General features: G+C 46.8%; 8 protein-coding genes across 8 annotated transcripts; 4 read left to right on the forward strand and 4 right to left on the reverse strand.

Moving 5' to 3' along the window:
- Window positions 1-470: 470 nt before the first annotated feature.
- N7469_008948 (putative mucin family signaling protein Msb2) lies at window positions 471-2,912 on the reverse strand (the record flags this gene model as incomplete). Its single annotated transcript, XM_056647866.1, has 1 exon — window positions 471-2,912. One exon carries the CDS (start codon window positions 2,910-2,912, stop codon window positions 471-473), a length of 2,442 nt encoding a protein of 813 aa, XP_056497631.1.
- A 31-nt stretch (window positions 2,913-2,943) lies between these two features.
- N7469_008949 (uncharacterized protein) lies at window positions 2,944-3,323 on the forward strand (the record flags this gene model as incomplete). The annotated part of the gene is made up of 2 exons (XM_056647867.1): window positions 2,944-2,982; window positions 3,018-3,323. 2 exons carry the CDS (start codon window positions 2,944-2,946, stop codon window positions 3,321-3,323), a joined length of 345 nt encoding a protein of 114 aa, XP_056497632.1.
- Window positions 3,324-7,239: 3,916 nt separating this feature from the next.
- Window positions 7,240-10,435, reverse strand: N7469_008950 (fungal specific transcription factor regulatory middle domain-containing protein; the record flags this gene model as incomplete). The annotated part of the gene is made up of 10 exons (XM_056647868.1): window positions 7,240-7,346; window positions 7,414-7,507; window positions 7,566-7,634; window positions 7,695-7,970; window positions 8,017-8,289; window positions 8,345-8,405; window positions 8,602-8,680; window positions 8,975-9,647; window positions 9,704-9,850; window positions 9,911-10,435. The coding sequence occupies 10 exons, from the start codon at window positions 10,433-10,435 to the stop codon at window positions 7,240-7,242; spliced, it is 2,304 nt and encodes a 767-aa protein (XP_056497633.1).
- A 1,315-nt stretch (window positions 10,436-11,750) lies between these two features.
- Window positions 11,751-12,500, forward strand: N7469_008951 (uncharacterized protein; the record flags this gene model as incomplete). The annotated part of the gene is made up of 1 exon (XM_056647869.1): window positions 11,751-12,500. One exon carries the CDS (start codon window positions 11,751-11,753, stop codon window positions 12,498-12,500), a length of 750 nt encoding a protein of 249 aa, XP_056497634.1.
- Window positions 12,501-13,778: 1,278 nt separating this feature from the next.
- Window positions 13,779-15,179, reverse strand: N7469_008952 (uncharacterized protein; the record flags this gene model as incomplete). Its single annotated transcript, XM_056647870.1, has 1 exon — window positions 13,779-15,179. One exon carries the CDS (start codon window positions 15,177-15,179, stop codon window positions 13,779-13,781), a length of 1,401 nt encoding a protein of 466 aa, XP_056497635.1.
- Window positions 15,180-16,325: 1,146 nt separating this feature from the next.
- Window positions 16,326-17,870, forward strand: N7469_008953 (putative MFS monocarboxylate transporter (Mct); the record flags this gene model as incomplete). Its single annotated transcript, XM_056647871.1, has 4 exons — window positions 16,326-16,470; window positions 16,553-16,677; window positions 16,746-17,311; window positions 17,423-17,870. The coding sequence occupies 4 exons, from the start codon at window positions 16,326-16,328 to the stop codon at window positions 17,868-17,870; spliced, it is 1,284 nt and encodes a 427-aa protein (XP_056497636.1).
- A 27-nt stretch (window positions 17,871-17,897) lies between these two features.
- Window positions 17,898-19,011, reverse strand: N7469_008954 (Transcriptional coactivator/pterin dehydratase; the record flags this gene model as incomplete). The annotated part of the gene is made up of 3 exons (XM_056647872.1): window positions 17,898-17,996; window positions 18,098-18,160; window positions 18,223-19,011. The coding sequence occupies 3 exons, from the start codon at window positions 19,009-19,011 to the stop codon at window positions 17,898-17,900; spliced, it is 951 nt and encodes a 316-aa protein (XP_056497637.1).
- Window positions 19,012-19,643: 632 nt separating this feature from the next.
- N7469_008955 (HAD family hydrolase) lies at window positions 19,644-20,339 on the forward strand (the record flags this gene model as incomplete). The annotated part of the gene is made up of 1 exon (XM_056647873.1): window positions 19,644-20,339. One exon carries the CDS (start codon window positions 19,644-19,646, stop codon window positions 20,337-20,339), a length of 696 nt encoding a protein of 231 aa, XP_056497638.1.
- Window positions 20,340-22,338: the final 1,999 nt, after the last annotated feature.

The following is a 22,338-nucleotide window of genomic DNA, read 5'->3' on the forward strand; positions in this document are numbered from 1 at the left end:
ACCAGGTAAATAATAGAATTTCCAAGTGGCAGAAGAGTGGCAGGAATTAACGTTTCGTTCTCATTCAGTTTGTCACAATTGTTCACAGGGCCATTTGGAAATGAAGAAGGGAGGTTTAAACACAAGGGGGAATATTCCAGAAAAGAAAAGTAATAGAAAGAAAGATAAAAAAATGGAAAGACACACGCAGCTAGTCAAGTTCAGAGAGTAGCTCGGAGTATCATGAAGAAGTCGAAGTGTTGGTTGAAAAAAAAAAAAATTGGCCGGTCAAAAATTTCACAGGAAAGAAGATACGTGATATATGACATATATCCTGGGAAGAGATGATGAACAATGAAATGAAGTTTTGTGCAGTCTCACTTCGTTTTGTCCGCCTTGATGTGTTGGTGAAGTTTTCTCTCTTACCCAAGTGCGGTTGAAGGAGGTCGGTGTAAGCCAGTCTATCCGTCTTGTATTCTGAATCAGTGCGTTTAGTTCCAGCCCAGAGAGTTCTCGGCCATAACGGGGGCACTGATCATCTGGGAACGGCCAGTGCGCTGGCTACCAGACATGCGGCCACCGGCAGCAAACAGAGAGCCACCGCCGGATCCCTGGCTCATCTGCTCGGCAGTAGAGCTGGATCGCTGGTGCAGTTGCTTTCTCTTGCGGTAACGGCGGGCAACCCAGAACATACCGGCACCATAGGCAGCGGCACCGGCGCAGACACCAACTCCAATGCCAACAGAGCTGGCCTTGGCCTTGGAGCTGCTGGAAGAGCCGGCGTCACCGTTGTTGTCACCGCCACCGTTGCTACCGTTGTCGCCGTTGTTGTTGCTGCCGTTGTAGCCAGAGGAAGAATCCTCATCCCCAGTGGGGAAGTTGCCGTTGAACTCAATAGGGATGGACGGGTCGACCATACCCATGATGGTCTTGACAGCCTCGTTCTGTTGCTCGTACAGGGCGGAGTTGGGGTTGAGCTTGAGGCTCTTCAGAGTCTCAACCTTCTCGCGGGGGTAGTAGAAGATGGCGAGAGTGGCGTTGTAGCCGGTGCTCTTCCAGGAGTAGTACGGCTCCAGGGCGAACATGGCCATGTTTTCGCTGCCAGGGATAGCATTCTTCACAGCCTGGGGAACAAAGTCGAAGATCTGGGAAGATGAAAGAGGAGTGGTGGCAACGAAAGACCAGGGAAGATGGCTGTCGAAACCGAGCTGGAGCAGAACGCTGTCGGCAGGAGCCTCAGAAGCGCCATTGGACGGGGTGATAGAACCAGGGAGCGAAGTAGGGCCACTAGTCTGCTGAGTGTTGGTACCAGTGTGGGTGTTGGTCTCAGAGGGAGTGACAGTAGGAACAACAAGAACAGTTGAGGGCATCCAGTCGCTGGTGTTGGAAGAAGACTCAGTCGGGGTCTCGGTGGGCTTGGGCACAGGCTGAACAGTCTCGGTAGGAGTAGAGCTCTCAGTTGCAGGCTTAGGAGTGGCTGTGGAAGTAGCAACGGTAGTCTCGTGAGATGTGCCAGTGGGAGTGGGGACGCCGGAGACGGAGCCAGTAGGCTTGCCAGACTCAGAACCAGAGCCAGAGCCGGGCTGGTGAGGAGTGGGAACAGGGCCAATGGAGTTAGAAGGGCTGCCGGTGCCGCTACCGCCGCCAATGCCAGTGCCAGTACCAGTGCCAGAGCCACCATTGCCAGAGGGGACGGGAGTGCCAGTGGGGATGACACTGCCGCTAGGACCAACAGATGGAGGGTGAGGAATGAGACCAGTTGGGGTCGGCACGCTGCCAATTCCAGTAGTAGAATCCGTGGCGGTTGCGTTGGCGGTGCCGTTGAAAAGGCTAGAAACTCCAGTCCCAACAGATCCAAGCGCAGAGCCCACAGGGCTCACAATGGAGTCAATGAGGTTTCCAGATTCAGTGCTGCTTGGAGAAGCAGTGGGAGAAGCAGTAGCGGAAGCGGGAACGCTGACGGGAACAGTGGTGGGAGTGATATCACCAGAGCGGGTAGAGGAGCCGGCGCTGGTGCTAGAATCGCCTCCGAGGCCATTGATCCAGCTTTGGATCCAGTTCTCAGAGCCGGTGGTGGTAGCAGAATCGGTGCTCTTGGCTCCGCTTGACTTGCCATCCGCGCTCTTGATGCTTGAAGAGGTTCCATTGGTGGCAGCGCTGGTGCCGGCGTTAGTGCTAGCAGCGCCAGAGCTGGAGGAGGTTTGAGAGGAACCAGTCAGGCCATCAACGACGGAGTTGACACCGCCGGCAACACCTCCCACAGCAGAGCTGAGACCACCAACCGTATCGCCAAGGAGGTTGCCGGAGCTGGAGCTGGAGCTGGAGCTGGAAGTAGTCTCTGCAGCTGCTGCAGCCGCAGAAGATTTGCTAGGAGTAACAGATTCGCTCTTGCTGCTCTGGGTGGTCGAATCGGCCTTAGAGTTGGAGTTGGCAGCGGAGCTATCGGTGTTATCAGTCGCCTGCTTGCTAGTGTTATCAGCAGTGGCAGAAGTCTCCTTGGTGGTCACGGTAGACGCAGTAGTGGTAGCCGGGCCAGCAGCGTCACGGGTGATAGTGCTGGTGACACGAGTTCCATCAGGGTTCTCAGTGATCACAACAACAATTTCCTTGCCAGACTGGGACTGAGCCTGAGTCTGAGTTGGAGTTGGAGTCACACTTGAAGCCGAGTTGGTGTCCGAGCCGAGGTTAGAGACAAATTTGTTGACTTGCTCAAGGATTCCTCCGTCGTTACTATCCTGCTCCAATTCATCGGCGGCCTTGTGGGTTCCTCTAGTGACATGACGCTTCACCTCACGGGGGAAGTAGAAACGGGGGCGTTCCACGTTGATGGCCTCGGGTTGATCGACGACGTTCGCATCGGCTTGCTGAGCAGTGACTAGCTCAAGACCTCCCAGGGCATAAGCCGCGAGGAGAGAAAGAGTTCCGGGGCGCATAATGATCGGAGAATCTGTACAGACAATTCAAATGATAAGAGCGTCCGGGTGGGGGAAAACAGAGGGTACAGTACGAGCGGTAGATCTCGTCTGTCAACACCTCAGAATTATGCGTGTAGCGTAGATGATCTGAACGAGATTCGATCGATTCACGGTATCCAAATTGGGATTGAGTTGAACGTGCTCAGGTTGAATGGACTGAACGTAACAGGTGATGATGCTGGGACACAGTCTCGCAACACCTTCAACTTTCAGGAAATCGGACGTCTCGAGGGCAACCGAATGCGAGTGAAACACGAGCGAGTCAAAGACGACGATCTAGACGGACAAACGAATGGAAGGGGTGGGATCGTGAGTGAAACCCAGGTCAAAAAACGCAGCAGAGAAGCGAGTGTGGGCACGAAGCTGTAAGGAGCGAGTGGAAGGCGGTTAGAAGAAGCGCTGAAAGAAATCGAGAAAGGCGCGACCGTGGGATATGCAAGGGGAGAACTGAATTGGCTGAGTCCCAGGTCAAAGGCGCGAGTCGTCGACGACGAAGAGCATAGAATGAAAGGAATGAATAAGGTGAATGAGGAGGGAGCCTTAGGGGGGGGCGAGAGGGAAATGGACATGGGGGCGGACGTGCAAGTGGGACAACACGGTAATCTTACCGTAAATTAGCTCAGGGGTGTATTTTATTTAGCCACACAAAAAGTAACACTATGTGCACAGAACAGTATACAGTACACACAAATATTAACTGCAGTACATATGTAGTATGTATTGATCTTAAATAGGAAATGAATAGTTCATAGATGTATCCTATACCATTATTTTACTCAAAACATTTCAATGTTTACAGTACTACTGATATCTATATTAATGGTACCTGCGTTCGGGTGTACCTACAGTTCAGCCTGCCAAGCACAGCCAAGATCGGGCATAATTCCACGCTGGTAGTCGTTAACGATAACGGACACTAGTCTCCTAGTCTGTACAACATGCCCAGTGCATACATTATAGGGGTATAGCTCGAGCAAGCATTCCTCCGTAGATACGAAGTACATATTGCATGCTTTAGTAGTTATTAATATAGAACTGTGGAAGTCATTCCTCAGCTCATCAAAAGAAAACATAGAGTAGATAGAATTATTGAGTGTAATCATTGACTCAAAATTCAGCACGCTATACCTCATCACGATCCGATCACGATCGATACCAAACACAGTAAACGGAGTGTCCATCATAATCAAGCTGGCTCAGGGAGTCGGGTTGGCCGTGGCAATAGTGGCATTACCACTGTCGATACGCGGGATTTACAGAGTCCACTTCTTCCCGTTGCGGCGTGGCGTCGTTTTAGTCGCGCTCGCCTGGCCATTTTGGGCAAGCGATCAACAAAGATGCCAAATCAGCGTGGTCCCGACATGGCAGTGTTGGTTAGACTTTGGTCCTGCAGCGGGCGTGGCGGTACGGTTGCGTTGTACTCCGTAGTACCAGTATGAGTGGGAGAGATGTAGGGTGGGTTTCTGCACGAGAATGGTGTCGATAGTGTGTATAGTTTCATCATAGAATACGGTTTTGGTCAATGGTCCGTAGCCAATTCGATAGTACAGTTCAGCGTATAAGGAGTAGTTAGTTAGATGGATCGATGAGTAAATATAGTACTTAGTATATGTCTGAACTTTGTTCTACATCTCCGTGATACTATAGAATCGGAGCAACCTAAATGTATACTAAGTACCGACAATTATTCGTCAAGTATATACTTCATAGGATGTACTCCGTACAGTACAGTAGAAATATATTAACGATCGACAATACACAGGTATGTCATGACTTCCACGTGCACGACAGGTCGGAATGAAGGATATCTCGCTTCCCCTCATCTCGTCATTCGGCATTCTTGACATGTTTCGGAGTGTTGTGGAGAGTCTGAGCATCCTTGTTGGCTCGGCTCTTCTCGCGGATATTCGCTTGTTTGTTTCAGACTTCTTCGCCGTCAAAGTATCGCTGCTTGCCAGAATTGGATATTCTCCCGCTTCATAGTGAATCATGTACGAAGCAGGCAGGGTATGGTAGACGCGATCGAACAAAGAGACCTTGAAAGATCTTTGTTGTTAATTATAGTAACGGATACGTTGTACATACTCTGTACTGTATGTATCTTTGTCTCATTCTCATTGTCCTCTTCTTTGTTGTAGTTCAAAAATAATCTCAACTCTATCTCACACTGGGATTTGTATTTCCTAAAGATACATCATATGTATATACATTCAGGGTCCTTCCAAGGTGGTGTATTGCACACAAACATGTTTGGCAATGTGTAAATATGACCGTCCCTCTAACCAAGGATTCAATCCGCGCTAGTCCTGTTCCTCTTTCTCACACGCGGTCAATGCGCGTTATGTAATCTGACAGGTAATAGGTCACGTGGTCTGGTTCCACAGTCGTAGAGTCTGGACTTGTTGCTCAGACATGGAGGTGGAGGTTGCTTCGCAATCTTCTCCACAAAGGCCTGGCCATTGAAGAGTTCTTCGCTCTTCAGACGTCATTAAATGCAGAACGCACATTTGATGGCTGATTTTGACAATGAGTCGACTGACTGCTAGTAATGACCAGTGTGGTGAAGTTCGACAATATATATTGTGCCGTTGGGTCGTCGTATAGTCACAGTGATGTTCCAACATCTAACAGATTGTGACTCCCATTCTTTCCGGCTCATCTGCAAGGTTGCAAATACAAAGCAGCATCACTACGCTGGAAAAATATACTCTATATAATATACGAGGAAACAAATTTGTTCTCTCCAAATGATCATAGGGCTGCTCTGGCCTGAGGAGTCTGATATTGCGAACGGTCATGTGACACAATCTTGCATCGAAGGTGTCTTGAAATTCCTTGCAAAGAACAAGCCCTCCGCCTTCAGAATTCCAGACAATGGATTGCACAGAAAAATCAAGTCTAGAACGAGTCCATAAGAACGCGCAGATATGCCAGACCTGAAACTGAGCCCACCCAAGCAAGGGACAGACCCATCGAGAACTGCGGATAACGTGCGGAAACATGCGCGAACCTTGGAACCTCAATACAAGTAACTACTGAACAGATTTCGACATTGATGAAATATTCTAGAACAAGTCAGAGATTGAAACTTGTGGTTGAATTCTGGAGTCATCTATACTACTTACGCATTTGAGTTAATCCTTAACATGAACACTTAAGTCTGCCACGATATGTTCATGCCCTGAGAATTAGGCAGGTATATGCAAACCACCGCTCAAGGTCCGCCGAAGAAATATCGCACAGCGAGGTATCATGACATATTCGGTCATTTTAAAACTGTCCATTACATATAGCAAACCGAAATCGGATATTATCTCCGCCAGCTAGGTAAATCGTAAAATTCAGTTCTTTATCGTGGTTGATGCATTCCAAGCTCACAGTTCCTTTCCCATCGCGTAATAACAACCGAGAATGCCCATGGTAACTATACACACAAGTTCATCACTTGTTGTTTGGCATCTTGTACTCCCTCTGGAATTTGCATCCTAACGGAACCAATGTGCACACTTACGTGATTCAATATGCCCTTCTTGTATAGAAATTTACATATACAAAGGAATCTTGATATATTTTAATACCTGAATTTTCATTTTTTTAGATACGAGATTGCTATAATAAAGATCGTGGAGAGTGAACAGTAATCTGCCGGAGTTACCCTTCAAACCATGGGCACCGTCAATACCTAATCGAAATATAAAGGACTGCATACCTATACAGTATCTATTGATAATGCAGAGATATACAGTCCGTCTCTTCTCCAAACCCATTCCATACAGATACTTTTCCTCGAGTCCTTAAACTTAATATTATATAAAAAACTAATAATACGTAGTAGTATCGAATTTCAGTGTACTTGTTTCTCCCCGATCTGGTTTGTTATACTCAAAATATATAATAAAATTTAGATAATTGCATCTGACTGGCTCGAATATGCGGTATATTCAATATAATGATCTCAGATGTACTAACGGCGCATAAAACTATGTAATTACCCTATAAAGATTCGCTACATTCTTGCAGAAATGGCAATATATATGATAGATTGTTTAACGGAGCAATACGATCAATAATATGCACTCATCGGAACTCAACAGTACAAATGGTCTTCTCAATTATTAAAACAGCTGATAGAAGTGACAAATTGTAAATAGGACATTGAGAATTGATGAAAATCGTTTATTAGATTGTCGTACTGCGGTATATCAATTCCGCGCGTTTTCAAACAAAATAAAGAGCTGCGCTATCTGACATTCCCTGATACTGAAGATATAGATATTCGATATTCCTACAGATAGGGTTTCACCTGTTCCAAAGTCCAGTTCCAAAACTTCTCACCGAGGGCCGGCTCCACCAAGTCTTTACGGACTTTCTCAAGTTTACCGAAAGGGGAGACTAATAAAAGCAAGTTAGCAGGTGAAATCACTTCAAGAAATTACCAGACCGGGTACGGTTTTCTCACCCCATCCTCCGTTGTTCTCCTCCGTAATTTGGTCACTCAGGCCTGCAAACAGCTCGGTATAAGCACCATTTATCGGTTCCGACGCGATGAGTTTCTATGATTATGATTTAGTGGAATGGCCAAGCAAGTACGACTCCATGTTGAAAACATACAAACATCGTGAGTTCCAACTTGGACATATTTTGCTGAAGATTTGTTACAAAATTTCCGGGATTCAGAGCCTAATACTCCGTGGTTAGAAACAAGGAAACTAGCCTGCGTATTATGAATACTTCACTCACCAGACTAATGATGCCAGTATCCTTTGTTCTTCTTGCAAACTCCGCCGCATGGATTACATTAGCTGCCTTGCTCCGCGAGTATTTCATCCAAGCACCCTCCTCTCGGTGGTAATCCATATTGGTCAGATCAACAGCAGGATTTGGTGCAGCATCGGCAGCACTTGAGGAAACCCAAATAACACGGACCGAATCCTTGGGTGCTTTCTTTGCTGCAGTCTCGAGTGCCGGGCGAAGAAAGTGGACAAGTAAGAAGTGGGCAATGTTGTTCACACCGTACTGAAGCTCATAGCCCTGTTTTGTTCGAGAACCTTCGGGGGGGCACCATGACGCCTGCATTGTTCCAAAGCACATCCAAGTGATCCTCCTTTGCCAAGAATTCATCAGCTGTCTTTTTGATGGTGGTCAAATCATCCAGCTGCAGATTGAGAAAGACTAGTTCACCCTTTGAGGATGGATGAGCCGCCTTTATCTCCTCGATAGCGTCCTTTGTTCTAGATTCGGAGCGGGCAGCAAGGTAAACCTTGCCGTTATACCGATACAGGATCTCTGTGAGAAGTTTGCCGAGACCTCCCGATGCGCCTGTTACAAGAAATACCTACTCTGAAGGTAAATCAACTGATCAAGAAAAGAATATTGATGCGTATGCTCACCTTTCCACTCTGGTCCGGCAAGTTCTTCTCAGTTAACGTTGCTTTGTGAGGCAGGATCGTGCTGCATCTCATTCCAAAGTTCATACTCATTATGTCGGTTGATGCATGTAAAGCGAGATACAATAATCAGGTCAAGGCCAGTGAGGAAAGGAACTTATATAGCTTTTCGACAGGCATCATCACTTTGGATTGCTAAATCTTACTAGAGACACATCCAGGATCTACTGTGAATGCGGCCGCAATTCCCGCTGACCCACATTCCGAATTTGATATCAATGACATCAGGCCCAATCAGGTCAGAGTGGCAAGGACAAAAGCGGACAAGATCAAAGTTATCTAGAATAACCAAGCAGTTGTGAGGATGATAATTCAAAAGAAGTGGTGGCTTTGGCGGCCGCATATAATCAGACAAATATTATTGACTTTGGCTCTGCAAATTGTACGTTTGTCAACGGCATAGAGCAATACGCGGAGTTAACGGAATTATATAATTCTAGACAAATTTTTATGGTAGATGAATGGCTTTCTACTTACTATCTTATGTAGAAAATAGTCCTCTGTTGGAATCCATTCCAAGACCATAAAAGGAACGTTGGTCTTAAAATTGGCCTTATGTGTTTCCTACCTTACGGTAGATTTCACCGAGAGCAACGTATTCCCCGGCCAATTTCCACCGCTCACTTAATCTTCCCATACCAACTTCTATATCAGTTAATCGGGCTTTAGCTTGCTCATCACCACTTTCGCGAAAGATCCATTGGAACGTGACCATGGCGCAGTAAAGCGCATCCAAAAGGAACGGGCTTAAGATCCCTAGTTGATCGTGAGACGGCATGTGAGATATAATATTCATGAGGTTTGCGGTTATTTCGTGCGCTTGGTCGCTGATACTTCGCACTACTAGCGTAGCCTGGACTTGGGCGGCAAGCTCGACTTGTCCTTTAATGTCAGCGGATAAAGTATATCCTGGCTCATCGCTGATTTTCTCCGGACAGCAATAATTATCGAGTAGCTGAAAAAGGGTCGACCACGTAAGGCATCGCGGGACGAGTAGCCGGAGATATCCGTTGAGTGACGAAGGCGCCATTTCTTCAGCGAGAATGGAGTTAAAGTTGTTGAGATCCTCAGTAAGGCTAAGAACAGCGGCAATGCGGTGCGTAAGCTCTGTTTGCGAATCTCTGCGACATACAGCCGCACGACTAATGAGCAGGGCCGACTGGCATAGGCGAGAGAATGGCGAGACTGGGATGGAAAAGGGTGTTGTAATTGGGTAATGTACTACACCGGCTACATCACCTGAGTTCTGGAAGAGAAAATTAGCCCGAGCGTGGCATATATGGTAGAGAGATGTATATTTACCCATGCATCATCATCCGCTGGGAGGAAATCTGTATCTACAGGTTCGGGTAGACAGAACCTTCTCCGGCTGCCTAGGGAAATAATGCGGTCCAAGACATAAATGGCCCACCACAACCGTCTTTTCTCCTCCAACTCCGTCCATGTCGTCTATCGTAGATAGTCTGTGAACTTCTCTTCTATTAAGTTCTTGAAAGCTTTCATACTTACAATAGGACTCATAATGTTCATCGAATCTTTACCAGGTGAGATGCCAAGAAGTTCTGCAAGTCGAGCACATGATCCCACGGTCATCCAGGCCGCAGGGTATATGGAGTGACTGTATTCGTACACAGCCATTAAAGTCATAGCCTGCAAATAAATAAGTGAGACCGCTCCACTGGCTTCCAAAGTTACCATGAAATTCTTAGCAGCCGAATATATTGGATCGAACTTGTCGCCGGCCGGTGGAGGGTAGGAATTCAGCTTCATTGCGAGGAAAAGTAGCGCAACTTCTGGTCTCCCATCCTCCAGCGAGATGCCAAGTTCTAGTCGCTTTTTCGAGATTATTGGAATCCACTGATGGATTGTATCAAAGTATAGCCTAGATGTTTCCAAGATACTATTTCCCTGATTGAGAATATTGAGTATATCCTGGATCTTGATCAGTAGGAATATTTGGAGAAAAGTAACGATAAAGTCCTGCCCACCATGGGTATGATGGCGTCTGGTCTTGGGAGTTGCATATGAGACCATTTGTAACAATCAATATCCAAGAACAATGCTGACGGAAAGCTATTGGGTTCTCGACTAGGGATACTGGATTCGGTGGCAAGAGTACCTGGGCTCGAAGTACAGACTGTATCAGAGGAAGAACCCGCTTCAGAAACACCCTTTAGTCGATTTTCTAGGTCCATCAATCTCTCCTGAAGGTTTTCGAGATCTGCCGCAGTAGGTGGTGGCTTTGGTGTATCATCGTAATCGCAGGTGCGGCTGGTGCGGAGACAGCGGCCGCACTCGGGTAGCAGTTTGTCGCACTTTCGTTTTTGTTTCTTGCAAGCGCCACATGATTGAGAGGCTCTATTTTCAGAATGTTCCATGACGGCCAACACTATCCAGTAATTGCGCCTAGGGTGCTTGTAATGGATATCTGATCGTGATTTTGAGAGCTATTGTAAGTGCCGGAATGTGGATGAAGCGGGCAAGCTCAGTCTGAAATGAGTCTGAAGTATCTCAGATCCTTCCAATATGATTGGTCTGATTAGTATTTGTGGGGAAATAGAAACAGCGCCGCTTTACTTTGCCCTAAATCCGCCCGATTCATTTTTTCGTACTTGAGGGATTGGAACAACGGGAATGAATAATCAATAAAAGATTATCAAGATAGTTGAAATAGATTGATCAAAAGATTAAATAATAATATTTGTTGTTCATAATACTTTTTATCAAATTCGAAATGTTTAACTATCCAACGATTTATCCTACTTTTTATACATTATGTTCCAAGTAAATCGTTCTTTATGGAATCTCCATCGACACTTGCTCCCCATTATACTCATTCAGTCAAGAGCACAGTCACGATACAACCAAATTGAACTTTTCGAGATGTAGAAATATGAATAAAGGTTTGCCCTTAACAGCTTCAACTGTGACTGTAGACCAACCCATCTGTTAGAACCAAATCGAAGCCAATTCCCGAGATTCTATATCTTATCCTGTTGTTAATCTACTTTTGATAGAATATTTCAATTGTATAATGTTAGTTCTCGTTTATTAACAAGTTGGCATTGGATGTCAATCCAATGCCAAGACTTAAGAGACGCGGATCTGAGATACGTCAACATCTTTGTAGATCCAAATCACCCCGAGAAAATCACGGGTATCATTGATTTTCAGAGCCGTCATGTCTCGCCACTCTTCAATCACAATCCGGATCCGGCTTTCCTCGGATGGGACGACCTAAAGCCCGAGACATTTGATCTTGCAACCGCGGCCAAATAATTCTGAACTTTCCCCTGAAGATCGCGCAAGGGCTTTGAAAGGATACACTACCACAGAATGTACTCATTGGATGGCAGAAACTCATGCAGACCTGCCGGGCATCAAAGTGGCAGCTGTTGAACTACTATCACGCCAGTCGACCTTAACTCCAGGAATTCTTCGAAAGGTAGCGGAAAAGCTGGAAAGTGGTGATGATGATGAGTTATTGGAGGCTGCTATCGAGATTTTCAGAGATCGGTCGCCCCTGAAACCGGAGATTTTTGATGAGATAGCTCGAATACTGGAGAACGGCCCGAAGAGATTTTATTACGGTGTCACCGAAGCCCTCAAACACCACACACCCCTGCTACCAGAGATACTTCATCAAATAACTGAATGGTTAAGGCATGCAGAGTTTGCAGTTCTACAAAGCACCATTGAAGTGCTTGAAGACGATTCAGATCTCACACAAGAATTGTGTCGTCGAATAGTTGTATTGGTAGTAGCCCGTACAGACTATGACTTTAGGGACGAAGCCATTCAAATACTTCGAAGTCTGTCGGCCCTGCCAATGGGAATTGCTCAAGAGATGGCCTTACTGTTAAAGGACTGTGATAATGGCTACAGTAGCGACCAAAATAAGGATGAGGATGGGGATGAGGATGAGGACGCCAGCCAGATTGTACTTGGACTTTCTCCCAATCAGACAAATTCTTCACCAAATTTCGTCAAAGATATATGCAAACTGTTGGATGATGAAGACTGGGTTGTCCAACGGGAAGCAAACTTCAGTCATTCCGTTGCCAGCCTAAGCTACCGACAGTTGTTCTTCACAGAATAGTACAACATTTCTGGAGCGACTTTAACTGGGATGGGTGTATCATGGAAATTTTAAGGGATCAGTCCAGACTAACACCAGAGATCCTCGAAATGGTTGTCGGATCTATTAGTGCAGGTCTGAGCGAATCTCAGTGGCGGGCACTCGAAGTACTGAGGCTCAACCGGATCTGCCACCGGAAACCATCGGGAAGATAGCCGAAAGGCTTCCTTCGTGCAGGCAATTTATCAAGCCAGCGGTGATCTGCCTTCTCACGAAGCAAAAAGTATTGCTTTCCAGTACTCTAGGGCCATAACTAAACTCTCATTATCGAGCTTTGTTAGAGATGAGTTTTGCGGAGCATTTGTACTGGATCATCACGGAGACATGTTTTATAGGGACTGATGACAGAAGGGTTTACTGGCAATGTGACCAAGGCACGCTTGAAGAAATGATATGGAAAATTCGAAAGGCTCTCGGTGTTCCTCGGAATTCCTAGACGCCCCCAGAACTTCTCATCCAACCTCCATGCTGCAATTAGTCTTCCTGACTGTGTATCACAACGTGATCCAGGGTGACGTTGACGTCTTAAGGCTGACCCAAGAAGGCTATTCGAGTGAAAGACCGAAGACACAATCAAATTCTAGGCAATGAATACATTCATTTTTCATCCCCTAGTTCCAGTCTTACCGTTGAGCAGATACATCGTCATAAAGATTTTTGACTGAACGGCCGATACGGTATAACTTCAAATAATTACCGCTTGTCCTTGGCATCGACACTATGCGTTACCGTACCCTCGAGATAGGGCGGATTTTCTCGGAATAAGCCGAATATATCAGGCTCCGGCCTCGTAATAATCATCTCGCATCTCCTGGGGGCAAATCTTAGGTCTCGGCTAATTTGCATGGTCATCAAAAGTTTGGCAGCATTGCTGTTATATTGGCACTACTGTTTATCGAGCTGATTAATGCTCAGGTCTGTTTTTGAATATCGGAATTCGTTCTTTTAGATAAAGGGTTAAAATGGCATTTTGCTAGAGCAGTGGGCTGTCTAGAATAGAGACGTGGGCGCTAGGTGGCCACCACCATACAATAGTCCTTGTATATTTTTTGTTCTTGCTCTTATCAAATATCTTTATAATTGTTAAATTTTAATAATAATTCAAAATGTACAATAAAGCAGATTATCCACGAAAATAAAACAAGAGGGGAATGAAACATGCGTGTATTGTTGCAAGACAGCCGACTATCCGGATAAAGCTTCTCTTTTAATAGCTGAAAACTCCCAGCGACGGTTACTTTAAATTGAAGGATCCTTGATCATTTGCCAAAGATTCACCACGCTGCCATTTTCCCATCCATGGTAACGAATATTATCCAGAATACGAGTCAAGAGGGCACGATCGCTGCGCGCAAGCTCTCCATCTCGAAGCATACGCTCGGCCACTTTCTGATAAGCCAATCGATGGGCACGATGTTTGATGGTATTTCGAATCTCAAAATACAGCCATCGCCGACAACTTGCAAGAAGTTTAATTCGTTCGAAGGGAGACAGTGCATCTAGCTCATCCCTCGAATCGCCAACAGGACCGCCTCGCGTGAATACCCGCTGTTCTATCTCACTGGCCGTCAGCTCATATGCCTTATTTTGCACCAGTGTCGCTAGCTCGACGGGTGATATGGGTTTGGTTGCCTTCAACATTTGACCCGTTGTCAAGTGCTGAAGTGCACGCTGCGCCAGGAGATAGTCCGCGACATGCTCGGCCAAAGTATTGGTGAGGGATTCGTAGGTATGCTTCCTCTCCCCGTTTTGTACCATTTCAATCTCCGCCGTGAATAAAACGGTGAGAAGCTCGCTGAAGACGACCCCGTCTGAGTATATAGGGTTGGGCTCCGTGGTGTGCATTTTAGGGCTCCGGATCAAGGCTGTGAGCTTGGATGGGAGCTCTATGAGATCTGTGAAGTACTTACACCCGTAAAACTCCGGGGCCACAGATGCTGCAGAAAGGTGGGCAAAGTCGTGAAGATCCCACTGTGCAGTAGGTTGATCCAGCAGTCGGATGCTTTCTCCATCATAATCTTTTGCTCGAACCGCGATATGGTTGATGCCAATTGCTGATATAGCAGTTGGGGGAATGAGCCTTGTTTGGTAATCCACCTTCAAGTCCGAACTATTAACAAGCCGATGGACCCCATAGTTGATTGCTCTGTTGGAGTTACTATCGCGAGAAAGAAAGCTGTCGATTCTGTTGAATAACTGGGGGTTGGACTCCACGATCGACAGAAACTCCTCTCGGCATTCCCAACGAGCAGCGAAATACAAGACTCCATATTTTTGAACAGATATCGCTGCCACCCACAGCCGTTCATTTTGATATATCGAGGCAAGTAGCGAGTGATCGTCTTGTTTCTCCAAGAGAATCCTGCACCCTTCTAAGATATACTTGAGAAGGGCGCTCTTCACAGCTTGGACATGGAGCCGAATTCTTGCCGCTTCGTGGAAATGTGGATATGGAGGAATTTGGCCGTCTAGCCACTCAGTCGAAGGATCGTAAGAAGGAGGGAGGTTTTCAAAAGGGTGTAATGTCGCCTTGGGTGATGTATAAGTGGTTTCCAGCTCATCGTGATATGTAAACTCCGACAGCGGGTCTTTAAGGTATCGACCCAGAAGATTCTGCAAGACTCGCGTGAGAGCGTACATTATGCACAATTAAGGAAATTCGGCAAAATTAAGTAAACCCCCCCTTTTTGCTCAATCGGTGATGGATGCTCGACAATATCCGTTCGCAATTGCATATAATATGGATTTTGATCTTGGGCCTGTCAGCGATATTCCACTACTTTAGGGCTTCATTTTATTGCTTCATCCTTGTCAATTCCCCCGCTTACAATCTCACGCCAGATTTGCGCGGCTTACCCGATGATATTTCTTACTGCATGATATTCCCATCGCATGATACCTCGATGTCTGGGCTTATCCCATTTTGTAGTGGCAAATCTGCTTCTCGGCCCCCCTCTTGCGTGCAGGGTTGTTGTGTAGCATGCATGAAAGTTTGAGAAATAGGAAAAAATCTATCCAATTATTACAGTACAAATGAATCAGCTCGATTCTTCCGAAGAATTGTGTGTGAGTTTTGTTCATTCTACTAGATAATGTGGCAGTTGGATGCAATTTGTTTGGATTCAATACACCCAATACTCTCAATAACAGACCAATGCTGTTGATGTTACGGATTAAGAACAAAAAATGCGTACTCCTTCATACGCGATCTTTCCGAGAACGAAGATCAATGTATACTACCTTGTTCTCTGCAGCTAAGTCTCTGTCTGCGGACGTACTTAGATACCAAATCTATGTAGATTAATGCAAGTCAGCTCTACTGCATATCGCCCCCATTCTGCAGCTTTTTGCTCCATTCTATACGAGCTGCACTTGTGATTGGTGGGTCAATTCCTTACTGTACTGTAGCTGCGGGATGTAACATCAGCCTCCCTGGGCCGTAGGGATTTGCTACAAAGGAGGGGGATCTTCTGAACATGATTGGTATGAATGATCTTTGTGGGGAAGTTGAAGCACTGGTCTAACGCTAACGGGAGCGCCGCTCTACTTTGCCCTAAACCTGTTCCACTTTCGTACTTAACTAGAAATTGGAAATTAGGAGATCACGATAATCTCAAAAAGATAATGAAAACGATAATTAAGATAACCAGAATTGTTGCCTAGGATAGCCTCTGCTGATCCTGGACTATTTAGCGTTCTCTTGGCAGCTTATCTCTTTTTTTTACGAGCTTCTTTCCCGCTTGACTCATTCTCTTAGCAAATTTCAATTGGAATTTCGACCTCACCATGGCGGCCACCGAGTCAAAAGACACGATTGCTGTCTCCGACCAGGCAGCGGATTCAGATGAACAGGTAGATCATGGACCCCGCGCCTGGACGGTCGTGTTGGGGGCTTGGTGCTGTCTTTTCTGCGGCTTTGGCTGGGTGAACGGTGAGCTCCCTCCCTTTGTGCCGGATTAATGCCTATATTTTCACCGGGCTCGCTGAAAACCTAATACAGCCCTTATAACCAGCCATCGGTATCTTTCAAGAGTACTACCAAACCCACCAGTTAGCCTCATACTCGTCCTCGAGCATCGCGTGGATTCTATCATTGGATCCATTTGTGCTCTTTGCAGCTGGATTGGTCATTGGGAGAGTGAGTTCAGTCCTGAGTTTCAGCCCCCAATCAAGGGGCACAAAATCACTAATGATCATGATTCTCAGGTATTCGATAATTATGGACCCAAGTGGCTGCTGCCCATCGGGACCTTCCTGCATGTCTTCGGGCTAATGATGACCTCGATTTCCAAGGAGTACTATCAGTTACTCCTTGCCCAGGGGATCTGCAGTCCACTAGGAGCGAGCTTGGTATTCTCTCCGGCGCTTTCATGTGTCGCCACATGGTTCGACAAACGCCGTGCCTTGGCCTTTGGTATCGTATCCAGCGGCTCTTCGCTGGGTGGCGTCGTGTTTCCAACGATGTTATCGCGACTCTTGCCTACGATTGGCTTTGGATGGACATTGCGCATCGCCGCCTTCATTATTCTCGCCCTCTTGATCGTTGCTAATTTGACGGTTCGCTCGAGAATTGCGCCGGTACCGCGGCCCGTCAAGTTTAGTGATTACACGAGTCCATTCTCCGAGATTCCGTTCGTCTTGCTCATGCTGGCGTCTTGTTGCGGATTCTTTGCCATGTTCGTGCCAATCAATTATATCGTGCTTGAAGCACAGCAAGATGGAGTTGACCGTGACCTCGCTGGGTATCTCTTGACTATACTAAATGCCGCCAGGTGAGTGACAGCCAGTACTGATTGATCCCTTCTTTGTACTGTTCACATCCAGATGTGCTATATGTACGAGTGGCTTGGCTAATTCTTTTTCTTTTTGCCCTGGGCTCAAAGTCTCCCGGGTCGAATTCTACCAGGCTATTTCGGTGACAAATTGGGACGCTTCAATGTTATGATCGCCATGTGCACCCTGTCCGCGGTCGTGATTCTGGCTCTGTGGCTCCCAGGAACACTCCTCTCGCCCGGCAGTGTAGCAATATACGTGGTCTTCAGCATGCTGTATGGCTTTGCCTCGGGTGCGTTTGTGGGCATGGTCCCGGCGCTGCTGAGCCAGATTTCGCCAGATGTAACCAAGATCGGGGTTCGACAGGGTGTCTTATTTACCTGTATCAGTATCGCTTCGCTAACGGGTAGCCCCATCGCGGGCGCCATATTGAACAGCCAAAACGGCACTTATTGGGGATTACAGGTCTTCGCTGGGGCCATGATGACTGCCGGGGTGCTTTTCTTCGTGGCTGGGAGGATCGTTCTCGCGGGTCCCTCACTTGCTCAAAAGGTTTAAAATGCGTTCGTTGTAAAAAAGATCTATCTATACATAGCTATCACATAGTCGGGCCATGTCCACATCTAAATTTGTCAATCCTTTGGGGTCGTGAGTGGTCCACCGGACAGAAACGTTGTTATAGATCTATCGCGCGCCATTAGCCCTATACTAAGGTAGCTTGAAACACACCACCAAGCCAGACCACATAAATGATCCTCGGTTGATATGGTTGGACTTGCACTCACATTTGTCCACTCAGGATGATGCCGATGTTCCTTCGCAGCCTGCGCCACTTTATTCATGAACGCCTTGAATCAAACCGGTCAGCATAACCCATATATGGAGGGCAAGAAAAAAAAAACCAACTAACCCAAGCCTGATTAAACCCCGTAAAATGAAAGTCTCGCTGAATCGCCGAACCCTCGCTATCCAATCGCCACGCCCCACCATTCTCAGCCAGCAAATCCGCAATCCCCTTCATCACACGCGACACATCCTCCCCCGCCGCCACAACCGGTCTCTCTACAGTAAGTTTCTCCCCATAAATCTTATCCCCAATATCACCATGTGTATACGGAACCAGGTATCCCCGCTCATCGCACCGTTCCGCTCGTCTTCCCACAACCACGTACTCCACACCCGGACACGCCGCAACCCGCTCCAGCGCCGCTGGTGCCGCATAGCAGCAGAACACTACTATAGAAGCAGTACCACCGCTGAGCGCCCATAACTCCGCGCACAACTGCACGATGGTATCACCCGTTGCAACAACCGTGTCCAGCACGACGAGCCGGCCATCGTCCTGCGCCGCTGGGAACGGGCGTCGACCAAGCCATTCGACGGCCACGTCGGCGGTGCCTTTAGTCTTGCTGCAGCGGGTGAGGATGCTGGAGGAGAGAGGGAGGGCGGGCTGTGCCGCTACAAGCATCGGGAGAGCGCCGCGGAGAATGGGGATTAGGGTTGTGGGGGTGTGGGCTAGGGTCGGATCATGGGTGTGCGCTGCTGTGAGGATTTGATGGGTGAGAGCGTGAACAGTGTCTTGCATTGACTTTGGGGTTGCGGAGGGGGCGCAGAGGTCTTTCATTAGGGCTGTCAGCGCTGGGGTTGAGGGTAATTCGATTATGGGGGCAGGGCCCTTGGAAGTGGTGATGAGTGTCATTGTGGTTGTGTAATTCATTGGGTGTCTGTGACAAGAGGTTTTGTTGAATACCTGGGGCTTAATAACTTTCGAGTTCTTGGATAGCGTGCATATTTATAGGGCTTATTGTAGGTATCAAGATATTGGGCCAGGCTGAGTGCATACATCGGCTGGGATGGACTAGGTGTTTACCGTAGGTTTACCATATAGTTCAAAACTAACTATATTTTCCCGAATTAATTAACTCCACAAGATCTCCGAAATTAATTGCTGATTGCGGGTCTAGATTGAGGGCCTTACAGTCAGACTAAATTAGTCTATGCATGGAGAGAGACTGATAGGATAAGGTCAAAGTGTTTAGTCACTTTTATTACTGGGAAGTCTGCAAGGTCACACTAACTACCTCGTTTCATGTAACCCTCTTTCGTGCTAAGCAAATCCTTGTCTTTTTTTTTCTCCAGTTTCAATTTATTTCTATTTTTTCCATTTTTCTCTTTGTCTTCTTATCTTTCGGTCTTTTTAAGGGTTAATTCTATCACGTGCGGGGTTCGTTGAAACCACCTCTGATCTTCTTCTTTTCGAATTCTTGAGTCAATTGTCTTCCCATCTCTTCAATTGTGCTCTAATTCCGCATTGCGATTACCATAATCACCATGACCACCCTCGTTATTTTCGACTTCGATGGCACTCTCTTTGATACCCACGAATCCATCTCACAAACTATCAAATTGACATTTGATGCCCTTCTCCCCGCTCAAGCTCCTTCACAAGACTCTATCCACCGCCTCATTGCCAGCGGCGCCGGCTTAGCCGATACGTTCAAAGCCCTCCACCCCGACTCTGCTGCCTTCACCCCTGCTGTAGAAACGCAGTGGATCGATCAATACCGCACCCTCTATGCCACCCACGGCCAAGCTCTTGTCAAAGCCTTCCCAGGTGCCCAAACCCTCCTCGCTGACCTCACATCCCGCCAGATCCCCATCGCCATCGTGAGCAACAAAGGTGTCGCAGCCGTTAAGACCGCTCTCGAGCGTAACGGTCTCACCGACGCCGTGCCAGATGATCTGATTATTGGTGACAAGACGCCCGGTGCGAAGCGTAAGCCAGACCCGGCTAGCTTCGTAGATGTCCTGCTGCCCGTGCTGCGCGAGAAGTACGGGCTAAGCGCCGTGGATCCGGCGTCTGTGCTGGTGGTGGGTGATACTCTGGCGGATGTACAGTTTGCGCGCAACATCGGGAGTAAGGTTTGTTGGTGCCGGTTTGGGTATGGGGACCCGGCGACGTGTTTGGCGGCGGGGCCGGATTTCGTGGTGGATTCGTTGGCGGAAGTGGTGGGAATTGTTAATTAAGGTGTGACTTCATTTGTCCGGGTTGCAACTTGGATACAGGTTGCAAGACTGGGCGAGCTGTAGATGATTTGCATTTCTCTTTGGTTGGTTTTGGCTTTTCGTGTGTGTGAATTTCATTGCATCTTTGTTAAAAGCCTTGTTATAGAGAGCCTCGATGCGGGGTTGGTCTCGGGCCGAGAGCGGATCGCGTTTGCGGGCCGATAACCTTATCGTCCTTGAGCCGCGTTCCACGATATGGGGCTATGACCATGTATAAACAAATCTAATGGCCGGATAAAACCACATATTTGAATTTAATGTTTTTAGCACCCTAAGATAGCAGTCGATCACCTTTGAAATTGGCAGAGTCAAGAATTTTTAGTTGGTTTTGACAATGCTTATCTCAGAGAAATAGTGTTATATTCCTGAATATGGTTGTACTACAATGTCAATTATATGGTAAGAGAACGGTACCTACAGATGATTGAGAGGAACGCCCTATCTGGTACCTCATCCAAGGGCATATTTCCGTACGGAATATTTAACAATAATAATCATAGCTATTGGAGCCATATCCGATATAATACTTGCAATTCAATTGTTTTCAGAAGTGTTTTAGCCTTATAGTTTACCGAGTAACAAAACATACAATAACCAAGCCCAAGATCCTTCCTTATTGCGACTATAATGAGCAATGGGATAGTCAAAACAAAATTGACAGTTGTACCAAAATCAAAGCTAATCGGATAGCAGAACTAGGGCCGTGACAAATTAAGCGCTCCCCCAACCAAATGCAAGCCCCCGGTAACAAAAGCTTGCATGCCACCCTCATGCATGCTTAGCTTCTCTGCAAGCTTGATGGCATCCTGGATAGTTGGCTGGGTTAAGACCGTAGTGTGAGTGTGGGCTTCTTTCCAAATCGAAGAACAGGTTGCGCAAAGATCGGGAAAAGGGGTTTCTGGAACCTTGACCGTTTTGTCTAAAAGTTGTCCAGTTAGCATCATGCCCCAACAACAATATCCGCCTGCAACATCTCACCGATCCTAGTTGCCCCATTCTCCCTCTCGTGATAAGTCGTGAAAATAACATGGTCAGGTTTAGCGCCGTATTTAGAAAATGCAAAAGCTAAATATTTTACAAGTTCAGTTCCATCACGCTGTTCAGACAAATGGCTTAGAATAAGAACACGATATCCGGATTGCACGCAAATTATTAAGTTGAGATAAAACCAGAGAGGTCATAAGCATACTTTGGTACGTCCACAACGATTGCATTGACTGAGAACCACTCTAATGCTTGTCCAATACTTAAAGTGTTATGAGCACCGTCCAAGAACCATTGTGAATTTCCACTATCTATCACCTCAATCCCCCAATCCATAAGAAACCGTCGACGTCTTTAGATATGACATTTTCATCCAGTACATAGTTTGGATCCTTGAGTTGCAAGAATTTTTTAGCCAGCTGAAGGACTAAAGAACAATTCAATCGTTGTACTGGAGCACCTAGCATCTTTTTATTAACTGGGAGAGTTTCAGAGCACGAAACGAAAATTAAATCAGTATTCCGCTCAATTACACGTTGTCTCAGGACTTCACTAGGTTCTGCGTCCTGAATGGCAGAAAATGCTGGCGCTCCAGGCTTAAAACCCCCGACTTATGCCAAGCAATATTATCGATCGTGGGACCTAGCTGTGCAACATGGTCCAACCCCAGAGAATTAACTCCAGTGACAACAGGCTTCCGTATCACGTTCGTGGAATCATATTTTCTACCATGGTGTACCTCGAATATGGCTGCATCGACATTTTCTTTAATGAAGGTATGGAAGACTAACAAGGCCAGAAACTGCAGATACCGGGGTTGCCTTGAGACTGCTGCGGACTTTTCCGAGTCTGGCGACGCAAGAGCCTCCCAGGTCGCAAAAAAGTATCGTGTAAAGAGTTCTTCCGTGATGAGTTCATTGTTAATCTGTATCCTCTCTCGGATACATTGCAGATCCGGGGAGGTGTATAGCCCGAT

The sequence above is a fragment of the Penicillium citrinum genome (genome assembly GCF_028827155.1).
Source record: "Penicillium citrinum strain IBT 23319 chromosome Unknown utg000008l:1.0-2707905.0:1.0-2709502.0, whole genome shotgun sequence".
Taxonomy (NCBI): Eukaryota; Fungi; Ascomycota; class Eurotiomycetes; order Eurotiales; family Aspergillaceae; genus Penicillium; species Penicillium citrinum.